The 15,330-nt window shown below is 44.2% G+C and overlaps 1 protein-coding gene across 3 annotated transcripts in view; it reads right to left on the bottom strand.

Annotated features, from left to right (window-relative positions):
• Nucleotides 1-231: 231 nt before the first annotated feature.
• Nucleotides 232-15,330, bottom strand: part of tbc1d22b (TBC1 domain family, member 22B) — a 42,426-nt gene continuing 27,327 nt past the window's right edge. For 2 of the 3 annotated variants that reach the window (XM_028992720.1, XM_028992721.1), the window contains 5 exons: nt 14,266-14,372; nt 12,544-12,619; nt 9,190-9,317; nt 5,149-5,244; nt 232-1,988 (listed from right to left, as the gene is read on the bottom strand). In XM_028992720.1, the coding sequence (XP_028848553.1) occupies nt 1,860-1,988; nt 5,149-5,244; nt 9,190-9,317; nt 12,544-12,619; nt 14,266-14,372 (536 nt within the window). In that variant the 3' untranslated portion in view covers nt 232-1,859. Of the gene's footprint in view, nt 1,989-5,148; nt 5,245-5,271; nt 6,957-9,189; nt 9,318-12,543; nt 12,620-14,265; nt 14,373-15,330 lie in introns of those variants that run through there. The other variant, XM_028992722.1, reaches the window with a different exon arrangement.

The raw sequence follows: 15,330 nt of genomic DNA, 5'->3' as shown, positions 1-15,330 counted from the left end.
CTAAACGCTGCACAGAAAGGCTGAATTACCCAGAGTCAGCAGAGCGCCTGATGCATTATTGTACAGCTCAGATGGTGAGCGTGTGTGTGTGTGTGTGTGTGTGTGCGTGTGTGTGTGTGTTTGGGCAGGCGGCAAACACCAGCAGCCTCCGGCAACCTCATCAAATCTAGTGAGACCAGATGAAGAGAACACGATCACATGTAATGAACCCTGACATTTTTTATCGTTAAGTACGTACCATTCCGCTAAATAATTAAAAGTACTGCGCTACTTTTTTTTTTGGTTTTTCGAGCCATGAACGCTTTAAAAACCAGGGACGTCTCTGCCACTCGGTGATAGCAAATCCAGCCCTTTTCACAGAGTTCTTGTTCGCACTAACAGTACCAGGAACATCCAATCAAATCACGTGGGTGTTGGTCAGTCCCTTCTGAGGCCAGTCCACTCTACCGCTATCTTTTAAATTTACATCCAGTTCTGGACGAAACTGTCCATGCAGTGAATCATGGGATAGGCTGGCCTGCAACAGATTCTTTGAAGAAGAGCATGAATGGAAATGGCCTTATTGAAACCCAGCCTCAGAAGGATGACTGGCCACGCCTCCATGACAAAAGGCCCAATCGCACGTCAGCAGCAGCAGTCGCTGTGCCAGCCTACCGAACACCAAAAAAAAAAAAAAATCTGATCAGCGCCCACAGCACCTTTTAAAAATTCACTCCGCTTTTATTAAATTGCCTCTCTGGGGCTGTTTTCGCGCTCGGTCCGTGTCCCGGCCGGTCGTATAAAATTAAACTGCAGTCTGCGGTGTGCCGGGCTCAGCTCGCCTCCTCGCTGTGCTCTTCTCTACTTCACAGGTCACAGCTCTTCTGGAACGGAAAAATAAAATAAGATCTGCGAATCGACAAGTTGCCCGACAGGCTTCCCCGGGCAAGAGCCGACGCCCAGGTACCTGGGTGTCACCACGTACCATGCTTCCTACAGGATGGACTAAAAGAGAAAGGAAAGAGGAAAAACTCTGAAGCTACATGGACCGGCACCTTGAAGCTGCGCTCATTAGCTAGCGCAACGTCAGTCTTATCTACAGCTCAACAAAAACACACACACACACACACACACAAATGAAGTTTCACGGCTGACAGTCAGAGAGTGCAACACGCCCCCCGCTGAGATCCCCCACCTCCCAAGACTTCCCGTATCCTCCCTGATGCTGATCTTCTAGAGATACTGATTGTTCTGTTAATAGATACGTTATTATTTTTTTCTTCCAGTGTTTGATTGATTGCGGCAGCACGGCCCTTCTGATTGGTCACTACACAGCAGGCCTCAAGAGCACAAGTATCTCCGCCTCTAAAAGTGCAAAGTCACTGGCCCTGTGGAACAATGAACCAACTGGCCCTAAAACATTCATTATATTAGAAACTCACATTAACACACTTGGTTAACTGGTGAAAGTGGTTGCGAAGTGAGGATTGCAGACGGAGGGTCCTGATTGGCTGATGACAGTGGCAGCTCTTCGCAGAAGGAAAAGCTCTCCCACGTCTCACACGTTCACCTGATGGATGGACAGAACAGAACACAGGTCCTCTACCCCTCCTGTAAAGTGAGTCGGTATACCGCCCAATCATGGACCTTGTTGCCGGTCCCTGGTGCGTACTACGGTAACAGTCATCGCGGTAACGGCTCGAACAGCAGGCTCTCTGGCAAGAAATTTCCATAAAAAAACAGGAAGGAGCCGGGGAAGAAAATTAAAACAAATAAATAAAACACTAGAGTGTCGAGCAGAGTGGGGAAGTGCGTCCGACCCCTGTGTGCCCCGCCCGTTTCACGTCACTCGCGGAGTCACTTGGAGAGGAGGAGGGGGCTCATCTCCGGTAGTGGTTGGGGGCGTCGGCGAACATGTACTTGAGCCTGTAGGCTTCGGCCAGGAGTAAACCCACTTCCTCGTTCCCCCAGTGGATTGTGGGTAGATTCTGCAAGAGCATGAGCAGATTCTGAAAGATAGCAGAGAGAGAGAGAGAAGAGAGAGAGAAGAGAGAGAGAGCTTAAAATCGCTACAGTGCTGTCAGAGAGCATTTGATGTTTTGCTCATCCTGAAACGCAGCCGAGGCGGCCCACGGCACGTGACACAACAGCGGGCGCTGTGTTTATATTAATACAGCATCGCTGTCCCCAGGGACATCATTAAACACATCACAACGGTGAAAAATACCAATATTTTCCTGATGCATATTCATCTACTGCTGAGAATTTTCAAAAAAAAAACAAAACAAAAACTCACTAATAAGACCGGCTAATTTTAAAATCTTATTTGCAAACAAGATCTTGCAAACCACCTTGACTAATACAATCGCTTCACTCCAAAGCAATTAGAAACTCATTAAGAAATGCAATATAAGCAGCGATACCAAATAATAACAATAAAAAAATATATATTATATTGCATTAGAGTTTATTGTGCAGCACGCTTCCGCTGACACTGAACAACTACTGACATTCAATTACCTCAACATTACATGAGCATCACGCTCTAAACGATGTTCCCTTAATGATGCAGGTGAAGAAAGTACACGAACAGTCTCACCCCGCGTTACCCCGGTAAACACGACATCAAACACTTTCAGTTTAATGAACAAACCGAGCTTGTCTCTCCAGGCGTCTGCAGTTCTCCTCAATCTTTAAGCCACATTAAGTAAAGAAATAAACACACACACACACACACACACTGTAGAAAAGGTCATTTGCTTTTAGAATTTAGTTTAAAAAGGTAAACCTTCATATGTGCTGCATGGAAATAACATTTCAAACAAATTACTTTGCTTCTCTCAATAGTTTAATCACACAGATATTTACCCATTTTCGATTGCCACTTAAGAGCTGTGTGGTCTTCACAAACCTTATCCAGAGCGACTTACAGTCAGAAGTTGCAGGGATAGTCCCCCTGGAGACACTCAGGGTTACATATCTTGCTCAGGGACACAACGGCAGTAATGAAACAAAGACTTTCAAGGTGACTGGGACAGGGGAGCCTTAACCTGATCAGCTCTGGACCCCTTTTTTGAATGGACATACCCAAAATTAAACAGAAAATATCTGTGCAAATGGATGGCCTATTAATAGAATTTCTTTTTATTCCAAATCACAACGCTCCTGAAATTACTCTAGAGTGTAGGAATCAGCATATATGTCAACTGGGTCACGGAAAATTGGATGGAACACTGAATAAAATGAAAAGGGATTTGGCCATCTGAGAGAAGCTCTATTCCTCAAGTAACCCATAGTACTAAGACCTAATAATAAACATGCATCAAACATATTGCTAAAAAAAAAAAAAAGAGAACAGGGAGAACAGTAGAGAAATTTCCAGCTGTTTTTGGGCTGTTCTGAAAATATCACATTGTATGTATATGCTCGCCCATGGCACCAAACAGGCTAGGACCACACCTGGGTGTTTTCACCCTATGGCTGCCAGCATCCTACACCGTCGGCGCTTGGCAGAGAGGTGGGGGCAGGTATTCGCATCCAGAATATTCATCGCCCCCTCAGTTGTAAAAAATCGCTTTTTGTATGCTGCGTCATCATAGTTCAGATAAGAGACTTACAAGAGGAAGACACCAGCAATTCTCGTTCGATTTCTATAGATTTTGAGTTAACAAAACTATGAGCCCTGATACTAAAACTATGAGCCCTGATTCTAACTTGTTAGAAAAAGAACATGCTGGGGAATTGTTAAGTACTAGACGAAGAAAAACATTTTTTTAATTTATTTTGTGCAGTGTGTGTGCATGTGCGAGTGTAAGTGTTAGACTCGTCTGAAATACTTTTTGAATAAGCGGGTTTTCAACTGCTTCTTAAAGGTGTATTGATGTAGGAGGGCACAGTTCCACTTACAGCCCTGTAGGCAAACAGCAAGAATTTAAACTCAATGCGAGCAGCTACCGGGAGCCAGTGGAGAGAGGTAAGAAGAGGCGTGACATGGGTGTATTTTGGCTGATTGAAGATTTTGGACCATCTGGAGTGGTTTTATGGTGACTGTAGAGGCTCTAGCCAGGAGAGAGTTACAATAGTCGAGTTACGAGATGACCATTGCCTGGACGAGGGGCTGCGTAGCCTGTTGTGACAGAAAAGGCCGAATCTTGCAAATGTTGTAGAGAGTGAACCTGCAGGATCTGGAGATCGCAGCAACGTGATGGTTCAGACTCAGTTTGTCGTCAAATCCAAACTCCAAGGCTTTTTGCAGACGCCGTGGGTGTTAACAATAGCGAGCCAATTTGAATTGAGAGGTTTTGCTGAGGGGAGTTGTTGCCCGGAAGGATCAGAATCTCGGTTTTACCTGTAATTCTGTACAATAAATGTGGGAATATCTCATGATTCCTCACTAGTTTGAATCGTCTGTGCCAATAGACTTGAGAGGGCATTTGCAGAAGTAACGTCATCAACACCACTCACAAACCAAAAAGCGTGAAAAACCATACATACACGCATTACGGTAATGTTTTTACACCTTTTGGGATTTTCTTGCCGGTTTTGGGACTGCGTATGGGGCTGAATGTTGGATGTTTATGTTGAGCTTTTTGGTTACGTTCGTTTACGTGTGTGCCGTTGGAATTGGGCTCCTCCACATTAAGACGATTTGTGATGTGTATGCATTGGTACGTGTTTATGGGTGTTAATATTGCGGGCTCGCTTGTGCTGCCCCCGGGGCGGGGGCCGTAGCTTTGATGAGGCAGGACCACAGTCGAGTGGACAGACCACTCAACCCTCCCGCTAACACACCCAAACACCAACGTCCGGCACACTCTTAGCTCACCGCCCGAGGGTCAGTCCGAGAGCGCGGAGAGCGGCCGGGCGGCGAGGGAACGGGGGCGAAGTGCCATGAACGGGAGCAGCGGGCCGGACGCAAAGGGGAGAAATTTCTCATTTTCTACCCGCTGAGGTGTGGCAAATTGCTGGCCTGTGAAATTTGGTTACTGCAAGTCTGTTCAACTGGAGGGCCAATTATTCCAATTGCGACAAAGTGTCTGACGGGCCATGGCGCATTCAAATGATGCGCGCCTGTGCGCACACACACTCAGGCGGCCATTGAAAAGGAGGCAAAACTGGCTGGTTGTCACTGCACATGGACACACACACTCACACACACACAAGCTGTACCTGAAAGTCAGACATGGAGAGGATCTCCTTGCGCCACTCAATCAGAAACGCAGCGCAGACGTACAGGTGGAAGTGAGAGAAGCCTTCAGACTCGGCCTGGATCAATTTGAGGGAAGCAAAAACAAAAAAAAAAAAAAGGTCAGAATATGCAGCAACTGAGCAAGATAACACAACAACACCCTTTATTGTCAGTAATTACAGATCAGATCAAGTTCATTATATTAGACCTTCGCAAACAACCAGAGAAAAAATTAACATATGTGACCCAGGCTTGGGACTTGGGCCTATTTCCACGATAAACATTATTAGAAAATATTCCATCTGATTATCAATACGCATCAAGGCTTTTTATAGAGAAATATAGAGACATAAGACATCAACCTCTCATTATCCTTGTGGCGAAGGCTTGTCATGTTTACTTAAGCACCACTACATGGTGCCAGTCAACAGATGAGTTGTCAGGTGATGAAGGAACTTAGCATATGAGGTCTATAGATTTTACATCATCTCATAACTCATACAGATGGGTCTGGTGCATATGATCTATGTCCTAATTATCTTCATTTGAGGCAGAGTTGGATGGATAATTGACTTCAGGTAGAGTATACTCTAAACCTGGAACTCTGATAATTTTTTTTCCATTTTAGATTACTTTTCTTTTTTTCAACGTAAACGGGTGGCTTCCAAAATCCATGCTATTTCAGAGCTGCCATCTGACTGCCTTTTAAAGTCACACATTTAGGCTGATTGCAATATATTGATGGATGAAACATACTGATAAGACAACACACTGATCACTAAACAGTATCCCCAACAGCAAAGATGTGGAGACTGCAGCACAGGGCACGCCCTGCATTCCTTATTGTAGAACCTGCTCTGCAGCAGTCATCACCCCAGTGATTATCCCATGGAAGAAAGGATATTTTATTGAAGATGATGAAAAGTGACGCAGCAGAAGTAGATTTAAAGCTGAATGTGCAGCGTTGACGTCTCAAAGCAGGAGGTGTTGCCAGGTGATTAATTCTTCTTTTCCCCAAGTAAAGAGTACCAGCAAGCAGGCATTTCTTGTTCATGTGCATTTATGTCCTTATTTGCATCTTTTACCAATAAAATGGGTTTAAATTGTTCATTTTTCATGCATGAGAGAAACGACGTTCCCTGATGTTACTTTTTGCCGTTTGGAGTGTACGCTACACTGAGAGCGACAGGATCCCTTTAGAATGGCGGAAGAGGGAGTCGGAGTGTCTGGCAAACCGATCCAGCACTTTAGTCGTTTTATTTCATGTCTTTGACTGGAGCCCTGTCCGCTCCTGCAGGCGCCCTGCATTCTGCACTCAGAGCCCTGGCTCGAGAGGAACAAGAAGAAATACATATAAAGCGACATAAATAAAACATCGCACCCCACTGCTAAGTTCAATTTCCCTTCTGCTCCATTGCAGGTTGATGTTCCACAAAGTCTGTACGGGGGAAGAAGACAAAGACAAGGTGAGAGGGTGAGAAAGACAGCGGGCCAGAGGGCAGGGACTCGTAGAAGATGAGAAAATAGGAGGTTAGCGAAACAGACAGGCGTGGCGGACGGAGATCGCCATTTGGTGCAGGGGCCGAAGAGCACGTTCGCGCATGCTCGCCCCTCGGCACGCTGCACACGCTAATGGACTGGAAGTAAGACGTAGATGGTTTATCGCTCGTCCGACATTAACATGACTTTCCTCTTTGTCTCGCTCGCCCCTCTCATCTGCTGAGCTCTTTGTGGGGAGGCTAATTGATCTTCAGCAGCAGAAGCTTTTGTGTCTCCGGCCTAATGTACGCTGAAAAGAAAGGGGAGAGGGGGAATAGGAGGAAAAAAACCAAACCCATATGAGCAGGCCTTATAATAAAGCCATCTCGCCCAAAAGGTGTGACTATTGGTGCACAAGTACTCTGCCATCTTTGTAATATAATTTTTTTTTTTGCTTTATGCTGACTAAAAAGCTCTTTATTGATAACATGCCAAATACATTACATAATGTGTGTTATCAAGATCATTTCATTCAAGGGTATACCAAATATTAAAATATACCACATTAAATATTGTTATGTCGTAAATGTGCATAAACAGTCATTTGTTTAATTTATTCTGGAGACCACAAGGGGGCTATATAAAATCTACAGGCCTTCCATTCTCGATGGCTGTGTTTCAATTCAGAGACCGAATCCCTCAGAAGACTAGATGTGATTGGACCTTTCAACATTCGCCTAAAATATGTCTTTCCCCTGATTAATCAATCCATAATTCATTTTGCTGTACAAAAGGACAAAGGAAAAATCATTTTACAATGCATGTTCCTCTAAAATAACAAAATATATGTAAAAATGACATCCATTTTACAGCTGGAGATGCCGCAGTTATCTGTACGTCAGTAGATCTTTAACACATAGAGGCTGTAGGCTTTGGAAATGTGGTCCATAAGGGCCAGACCCATTTCTACATTCACAATCAAGTAGCAGTTCTCTCTAGTGGTGCTTCCTTATATGACAAAAAAAACTTACTAAGCATGTTTGCTTATTTTGATCTGCAAAATACCGATAAATGTGAACCAGCAGAATTCTATTTTTTGCTCATCAGCGAATGAAAGATATTTCAATTCCCCGCATAATGTCTACATAATTATATAGAGAAAACCTAATGAAAGATGAGCTGGTAGAGTGTGAAAAGGTTTTATTTTGCTTTTTAACCTCTATTTCTCCCTTATTAACAAGCCCTTGGAGAGCTGTTCAAAGACATTTAAACAACACTGCTGAACAAGTTTTGTGGCGGGATCAGAGATGAGGACATTCAGACAAAAGCGAACGCAGGCGGGGGGGGTCAGGGTGGCGGCGGCCGGCGCATTAACCTCTCGCACACAGCGCTGCTCTTCTCACCAGCTCAAACGGGCCTCTTTCCGGCCTCCTTTCAGATGAAAAACAAGGTGGGCTATTGCTGGCCTGCCTGGCTGGCCTCAGCTTGACCTCGGTGCGAGCGAGAGGGAGGCAGGAAGAGAGGCAGATACAGACTGGTGGCAGAAAAAGAGGGACGAGGCGGAGAGAGCGCACTAGCCTGGGGATAAAAGAGGAAAAGGAAGAAGGAATCGGGGAGGGAGAGGCGTGGCGAGCGGGAGTGGAAGGCATGATTGGTGGGTGAAGACGAGGACATTGGCGCGGGACACCTCTGGCACTGTCAGACGTGGTTACATCAGCGCAGGGCGGGTCAGGGGTGCTGCTGACACCGCTGGTTATGAGACCTCCAAGCCTGAGAGTGCAGAATCGTGTGGAACTAGATATTTGTGTCTAGTAGAACTGTTCAGTTACTGTCATTTGTTGTTAAGTCATCACACTCATCACTTCTATTCCAAATTTCTGTTATTTTTTAGTCTTATTTTAGTCTGTCAATGTTAACATAACTTGTACAGCAGAAAGCTACAATGGGCCAACTGCGATATTTTTGGTTTCTTATTTGTGAGTCATTTCCATCGGTGTGCTGCACTTAGTGAACCCACATTACTGAAAGGCTGAAGGTTTGTTTCATTTGATTTAAAAAAAAAAAAAAAAAAAAAAAAAAAAATATATATATATATATATATATATATATATATATATATATATATATATATATATATATATATATATATATATATATATATATAAATAAAAAATATAATATATAGGAACATATTTTTTCTCCCTTACTCACTAGGCTTTTGATTCAGTCATTTTTTAATATAAGGAGACTCTCAGAACACCGGTGAGTGCACAATTTAGCCGTCTAGCTGCATAAGCAGTTCCGTTAATTACGATCTCATACACAAAAACGCAAAACACATATTAGACATTTGCCAAATCATTTCAAGAAGCATAAGACCTTTAAACTCTGGATTTAAGGATTACTAGTCATTTTGAATTCTATTTAAGGCCTTACTTTTGGAACATTTTTAAGGATCCGCAGATACCTTTAAAACACACAAGTGCATTTCAATGTAGTAAAAGGCCACTTGTCCCCGTAACTGACTTAAAAATGTTCTGTACCTGGTAGGTGTCCCACAGGCGTATGGTGCAGCGCAGAGGCAGCTCTCTCATCAGGAGATTGTTCATCCAACGGAAGGCAAACTGCAGATACTCCACCTCATACTTCTGGAAGTGACTGTGAATATCCTCTGTGAACGGTGAGAGAGAAGAGTGGAGAGCTGACATGCGGTGCTTTCGTGTGTGTGTGTGTGTGTGTGTGTGTGTGAGTGTATACACAGATTTTTGACAGCATTCATGGCAATATAATGAAAACACAAATGTCAGCCTATCGCAGCAACACTCGGGTATTTGTTCAAAAACTTGCCGTCTTTTACTGACACCACAGGCAAAGAGTCGACACTGACTGGTCATTGGGGTGTCTGCGCCTCTTGTGTATATAACACAAATATATAAAACACATCTGAGATCATATACAGGGGGATCCATCACATGATCTTTATACAATACAAAACATAAAAAGAAAGTCTAGAGAATGACAGGTGGTGTTGTCCTAATTTCTGAATATTATAAAAAAAAATGACCAGAAAATGTGTGTTACACAACGTTTTAGTTTTGAACCACTGATGTGAGCAATTTACATGCCTGAAAGCATGGAGATGAGGGGGATATCATGAATGTTGGTAAACTGAATGTTGGTCTCTCCCAACTCGGTAAACTAACGAATGATCTTCTACAAGCAAAAAAACTACAGACGGAGAAAAATATTGTATTGCTGCTCGGAGAACAATAGGAGAGCAGAGTCTCTTTCTCCACAAGTAGTGCAGAATTATTAGGCAAATTAGTATTTTGTCCACATCATCCTCTTCATGCATGTTGTCTTACTCCAAGCTGTATAGGCTCGAAAGCCTACTACCAATTAAGCATATTAGGTGATGTGCATCTCTGTAATGAGAAGGGGTGTGGTCTAATGACATCAACATCCTATATCAGGTGTGCATAATTATTAGGCAACTTCCTTTCCTTTGGCAAAATGGGTCAAAAGAAGGACTTGACAGGCTCAGAAAAGTAAAAAATAGTGAGATATCTTGCAGAGGGATGCAGCACTCTTAAACTTGCCAAGCTTCTGAAGCGTGATCATCGAACAATCAAGCGTTTCATTCAAAATAGTCAACAGGGTCGCAAGAAGCGTGTGGAAAAACCAAGGCGCAAAATAACTGCCCATGAACTGAGAAAAGTCAAGCGTGCAGCTGCCAAGATGCCACTTGCCACCAGTTTGGCCATATTTCAGAGCTGCAACATCACTGGAGTGCCCAAAAGCACAAGGTGTTCAATACTCAGAGACATTGCCAAGGTAAGAAAGGCTGAAAGACGACCACCACTGAACAAGACACAAAAGCTGAAACGTCAAGACTGGGCCAAGAAATATCTCAAGACTGATTTTTCTAAGGTTTTATGGACTGATGAAATGAGAGTGAGTCTTGATGGGCCAGATGGATGGGCCCATGGCTGGATTGGTAAAGGGCAGAGAGCTCCAGTCCGACTCAGACGCCAGCAAGGTGGAGGTGGAGTACTGGTTTGGGCTGGTTTCATCAAAGATGAGCTTGTGGGGCCTTTTCGGGTTGAGGATGGAGTCAAGCTCAACTCCCAGTCCTACTGCCAGTTTCCGGAAGTCACCTTCAAGCAGTGGTACAGGAAGAAGTCTGCATCCTTCAAGAAAAACATGATTTTCATGCAGGACAATGCTCCATCACATGCGTTCAAGTACTCCACAGTGTGGCTGGCAAGAAAGGGTATAAAAGAAGAAAAACTAATGACATGGCCTCCTTGTTCACCTGATCTGAACCCCATTGAGAACCTGTGGTCCATCATCAAATGTGAGATTTACAAGGAGGGAAAACAGTACACCTCTCTGAACAGTGTCTGGGAGGCTGTGGTTGCTGCTGCACGCAATGTTGATGGTGAACAGATCAAAACACTGACAGAATCCATGGATGGCAGGCTTTTGAGTGTCCTTGCAAAGAAAGGTGGCTATATTGGTCGCTGATTTGTTTTTGTTTTGTTTTTGAATGTCAGAAATGTATATTTGTGAATGTGGAGATGTTATATTGGTTTCACTGGTAAAAATAAATAATTGAAATGGGTATATATTTGTTTTTTGTTAAGTTGCCTTATAATTATGCACAGTAATAGTCACCTGCACACACAGATATCCCCCTAAAATAGCTAAAAATAAAAACAAACTAAAAACTACTTCCAAAAACATTCAGCTTTGATATTAATTAGTTTTTTGGGTTCATTAAGAACTTGGTTGTTGTTCAATAATAAAATTATTCCTCAAAAATACAACTTGCCTAATAATTCTGCACTCCCTGTACACACGTCATGTCATTGTTTCATGAACATAAGGACATTCTGCAATAAACAGTAAATTAATATGTGATCATTCGATATTTATGCAATTCGCGTTTGTCTGGATTTCTACTTTCTAGACCTGGTTTGTCCCCCTCTGCACAATGATGCATTGTGTAATTCATTTTGTCTGACAGCCCATGATGTTATTAAGGATCTTCCTGAGACACAGTTGGTGTTTCCATTAATCCTGGACAGATCCGTACATGGAACCTGCAGAAGATTCTGACCACGGTGATGTGTGAAGAAAGCCCGCCTGTTAATTCCATTACCGGGCCTCATTCACCGCTCGCTGGAAGTCAATGGCAGAGCAAAACTGAGCTAAGGCGGTGGAAACAAAGAGCGGCACCCCGGCAGGAGCCGTTCACGTGAGATAAATTGATTCAAAACATAAAAGCGGCAGGGGGGGGAGGATAAATATTCTACATCCTCAGACTGCTACAGTCCAGCGGAGTTACCGTGGCAGAGTCGTTTTTTGGAGTCGGAGATCTTAAAGTGTCCCAACTCCCCCCCCTTCCTTAATCGCTGAGACTTTCAGAAAAATCAATCCCCCCCCCACACACACACACACTCCCCCAGCGGTGCGGCGATGGAGGCCGTTCGTTATGGCGCCACGTCTGATTGATGACACGCCGATGCCACTTCACGCGGCGGCCGAGTTTATGGCCGAGACCCCCTCAGCAAATGATTACTCCAAAACTCCATAAACAGCGACGGTAATGGGCAGGTGGTAAATCAGGGACAGGACGGGACGGGACGGGGCGAGCGGCCAGAGAGCCGGGGATGTCTTCTTACAGACTGAAGGTCAAAACCCTGTAAGGCCTCTGATTTGCAGAAGATCAGGACCTTTCTGTAAAAACCTGAACGCCTCAAAATGCGGCGAACCTGCTGGTGCTTCGGTGGAGAGGCGTAACGAAGGGGCTGTCAGTTAATGCGGTTCACGAAAAAAGATGGACCCAAGCGAGACGGGCCCAGAAGGAACGAAGGAGGAAAAAAAAATCTCACCATCAATTCTGCTGACCAGTTCCTCCAGGGCTTTCACTTTGATCTGAATGCCAGGCTGAGCGAAAGTGTAGTTATCCTGTGGCAGAGGGGGAGAAGACGAGAGAGAGGATGACACAGAGGGGCGGAAGCAGGAGAGGAAGGAGGAGAGGGGGATGAAACGGAGGATTTTTCTTCTAGCCATCATGCATTTCAATCCATTTGTGCAGCTTTACAAAAACACGCCCCTTTCATGCAGCCTGACTATTGTGTGTCCTGGACAGTGTCCCCGTGCCAAAGAAAATACATGGGAGATGTACAATGGGACAGTGCAATGTCTAAATGAGGGAACGAAGCCGCTGCGGCGTCCAATTAAATACATCAGACAAGTCCTGTTCGTTCAGGACATTCACCTGTTTAAACCCGTGACATGGAACCCCGTCACCGAGTAAACGGTGCAGACTGGTGGTCTCTTCACATCATCAAGCAGCTCAAGTCTTTACCATAAAGTAATCGACAATTAATTAATTGCCACCATCTTCTCTATTAAAACTGAAACACTGGTCTAGCAGCACCACCCACGAACATGAGTTACAATGACAACTGTCTGTTAAGCCTGATTTTAAGGCCGGTTTTGTGCCATGAGCGATTGCCGTTCTATCACGCTACATATCTAGTCGAGTCACAAAGCGCGTTGAGAGAGCAGGAGACGAGGTGACAGAAAGGGGCGGGACCTCCAACTGTTTCTGTAGAAGCGATGAACCACCCTGCCTGAGAGCGACACCCCATTTTTCAGGCCAGAGTTCATTTTTCTAGTGATGTTTTGTTGGAAATTGCAGTGCATATTTTTGACGGTCGTCCATTGTTCTTGTGTCAGATTCAAACTATTTGTCTTCTTCACAGAATTTTTTCTTGTTTTCCATAAGAAATTGTTTTTAAATGTTACATATAATCAGTATTTTCACTGGTTAATAATGATATTGACAACTGCTGCCCCTCCGGTGTTAGATAAAGTGCATATTCTTGCTCTAAATTTGACACGAAGGCAATAAAACCATCCATTTTTAAAACAGCTGATGGTCTTTATTTACTAATTTTTTTTTAATTCTCATAACTTATCCAAATTTATGGTTAAATACTTCAATTTCACAGCATGTCGGGTGGGGAGGCAGGTCATATGATGTAAATGTCTCGACAGCATTAGTGCTGCCAAATCACTGCATTTATTAAATGTATTTATTTTCTTTTTCTCTCTCTCTGTGGGTCAGTTTTGGCAGGGGGTTGGCCTGGCGCTGCCACGGCTGCCTCTCTGTGCCCGTGGCCATCCTGGAGAATGGATGTTTGCTGTCTGCGCCCGGGCAGCGGTTCATCCAGCACCCAGCGTGCCTGTCGATCCCACTCCCGATCCGCAGAGAGGCAAGCTGTCTCAGGCGACCACCTCACTCTTATCCCCCCCCCCCTGCTCCTGGGGTGGCAATCCCCCATAGCCAGGTCTGGTCGCTGCCTTGAGGGATGCTGCTCGGGTCTCACCCCTCTCTGGTGGCAGCCGCTGGTTTCATGCTGCCTGCTCAGTGCAACTCTCCCGAGACACGAAGAGGAAAGTCTGGCCCAGGAGCGTGTGCTGAATGGGCAGCAAGCTCCCACATACGAGAGCGTCTGCATGAGCTGGAGAGTCCAGCGTCAGATGGAAGACGACAGGACTACGGGGAGGGCCTGATGATTTTACACGGATACACACACGCTTACCTGAATTCCATCCAGAAGCTTACTCATGCACCAGAAACTGTCCGCCTCGATGTTGCGCTGTGTTTCCAGTGGCAAGGCAGACATCTCAAAGTTCTCCACATCTTCCTCTGAACACAAAACAACAACAAAAATGCCATCAGAGCTACTCAAACACAAGATAATCAAGGAAAAAAAATTTATATATATACACAAACATACACTTTTTTCTTTGAGAACTTTGGGATACAGTTTGAGAGAGAGAGAGAGAGAGAGAGAGAGAGAGAGAGAGAGAGAGAGAGAGACATACACACAGTACAGGCAAAAAGTTTGGACACACCTTCTCATTCAATGTGTTTTCTTTATTTTCATGACCATTTACGTTGGTAGATTCTCACTGAAGGCATCAAAACTATGAATGAACACATGTGGATTTATGTACTTAACAAAAAAAAAGGTGAAAACATGTTTTATATTCTAGTTTCTTCAAACATTTTACTAAACACCTAAAGATGTAGTGGTGTGAGCAACCCCTCCCAGCCATGTGCACAGCTGAAGGACAATCAGAGACGCTGGTGTTTTGTTCTAGTATTGCAACATATTTCCGGCAGCACGACTGTCTTCTGGCGGTTGGTCTCCTGGGGGGAAATGTTTGGGAGTCCTGTCTGTGTTGGATTGTGAAGTTTCACTTCTCTGTGTGTGAACTTGCTAATAATACAAAGTCAGCCTTCTACCAGTGTGTGTGCTACAGTATTAATATGTTTATTATGTACACAAAGGGACAAAGTACAGTTGGACATGGAGATGTAAAATGCAAAGTTGATGACAGATTGCACATGCGACTGAAAAAAATCTGTCTTCCACGATTAAATTAAGTGTTTTTAAAAGACCTGTTGTAAATCATCACCTCTCAGGTCTTGTGGTCTAATCTACTACTTTGTAGGATCACCTCACTCCATTCTGAAAAAAAGGCAGGGATCAGCAGAATCCTCTGGACTACTTTACCGGAAGGGACACTCAGCAAATATAACCTTCTTCACATTTACTCCCAATCCTAATTCCCCATTTTATCCTCCATTTTAAACATTC

This window comes from Denticeps clupeoides, chromosome 10 (assembly GCF_900700375.1).
Source record: "Denticeps clupeoides chromosome 10, fDenClu1.1, whole genome shotgun sequence".
NCBI classification, from domain to species: domain Eukaryota; kingdom Metazoa; phylum Chordata; class Actinopteri; order Clupeiformes; family Denticipitidae; genus Denticeps; species Denticeps clupeoides.
The sequence above is the reverse complement of the archived record's forward strand: the minus strand, read 5'-3'. Positions and strand labels throughout refer to the sequence as shown.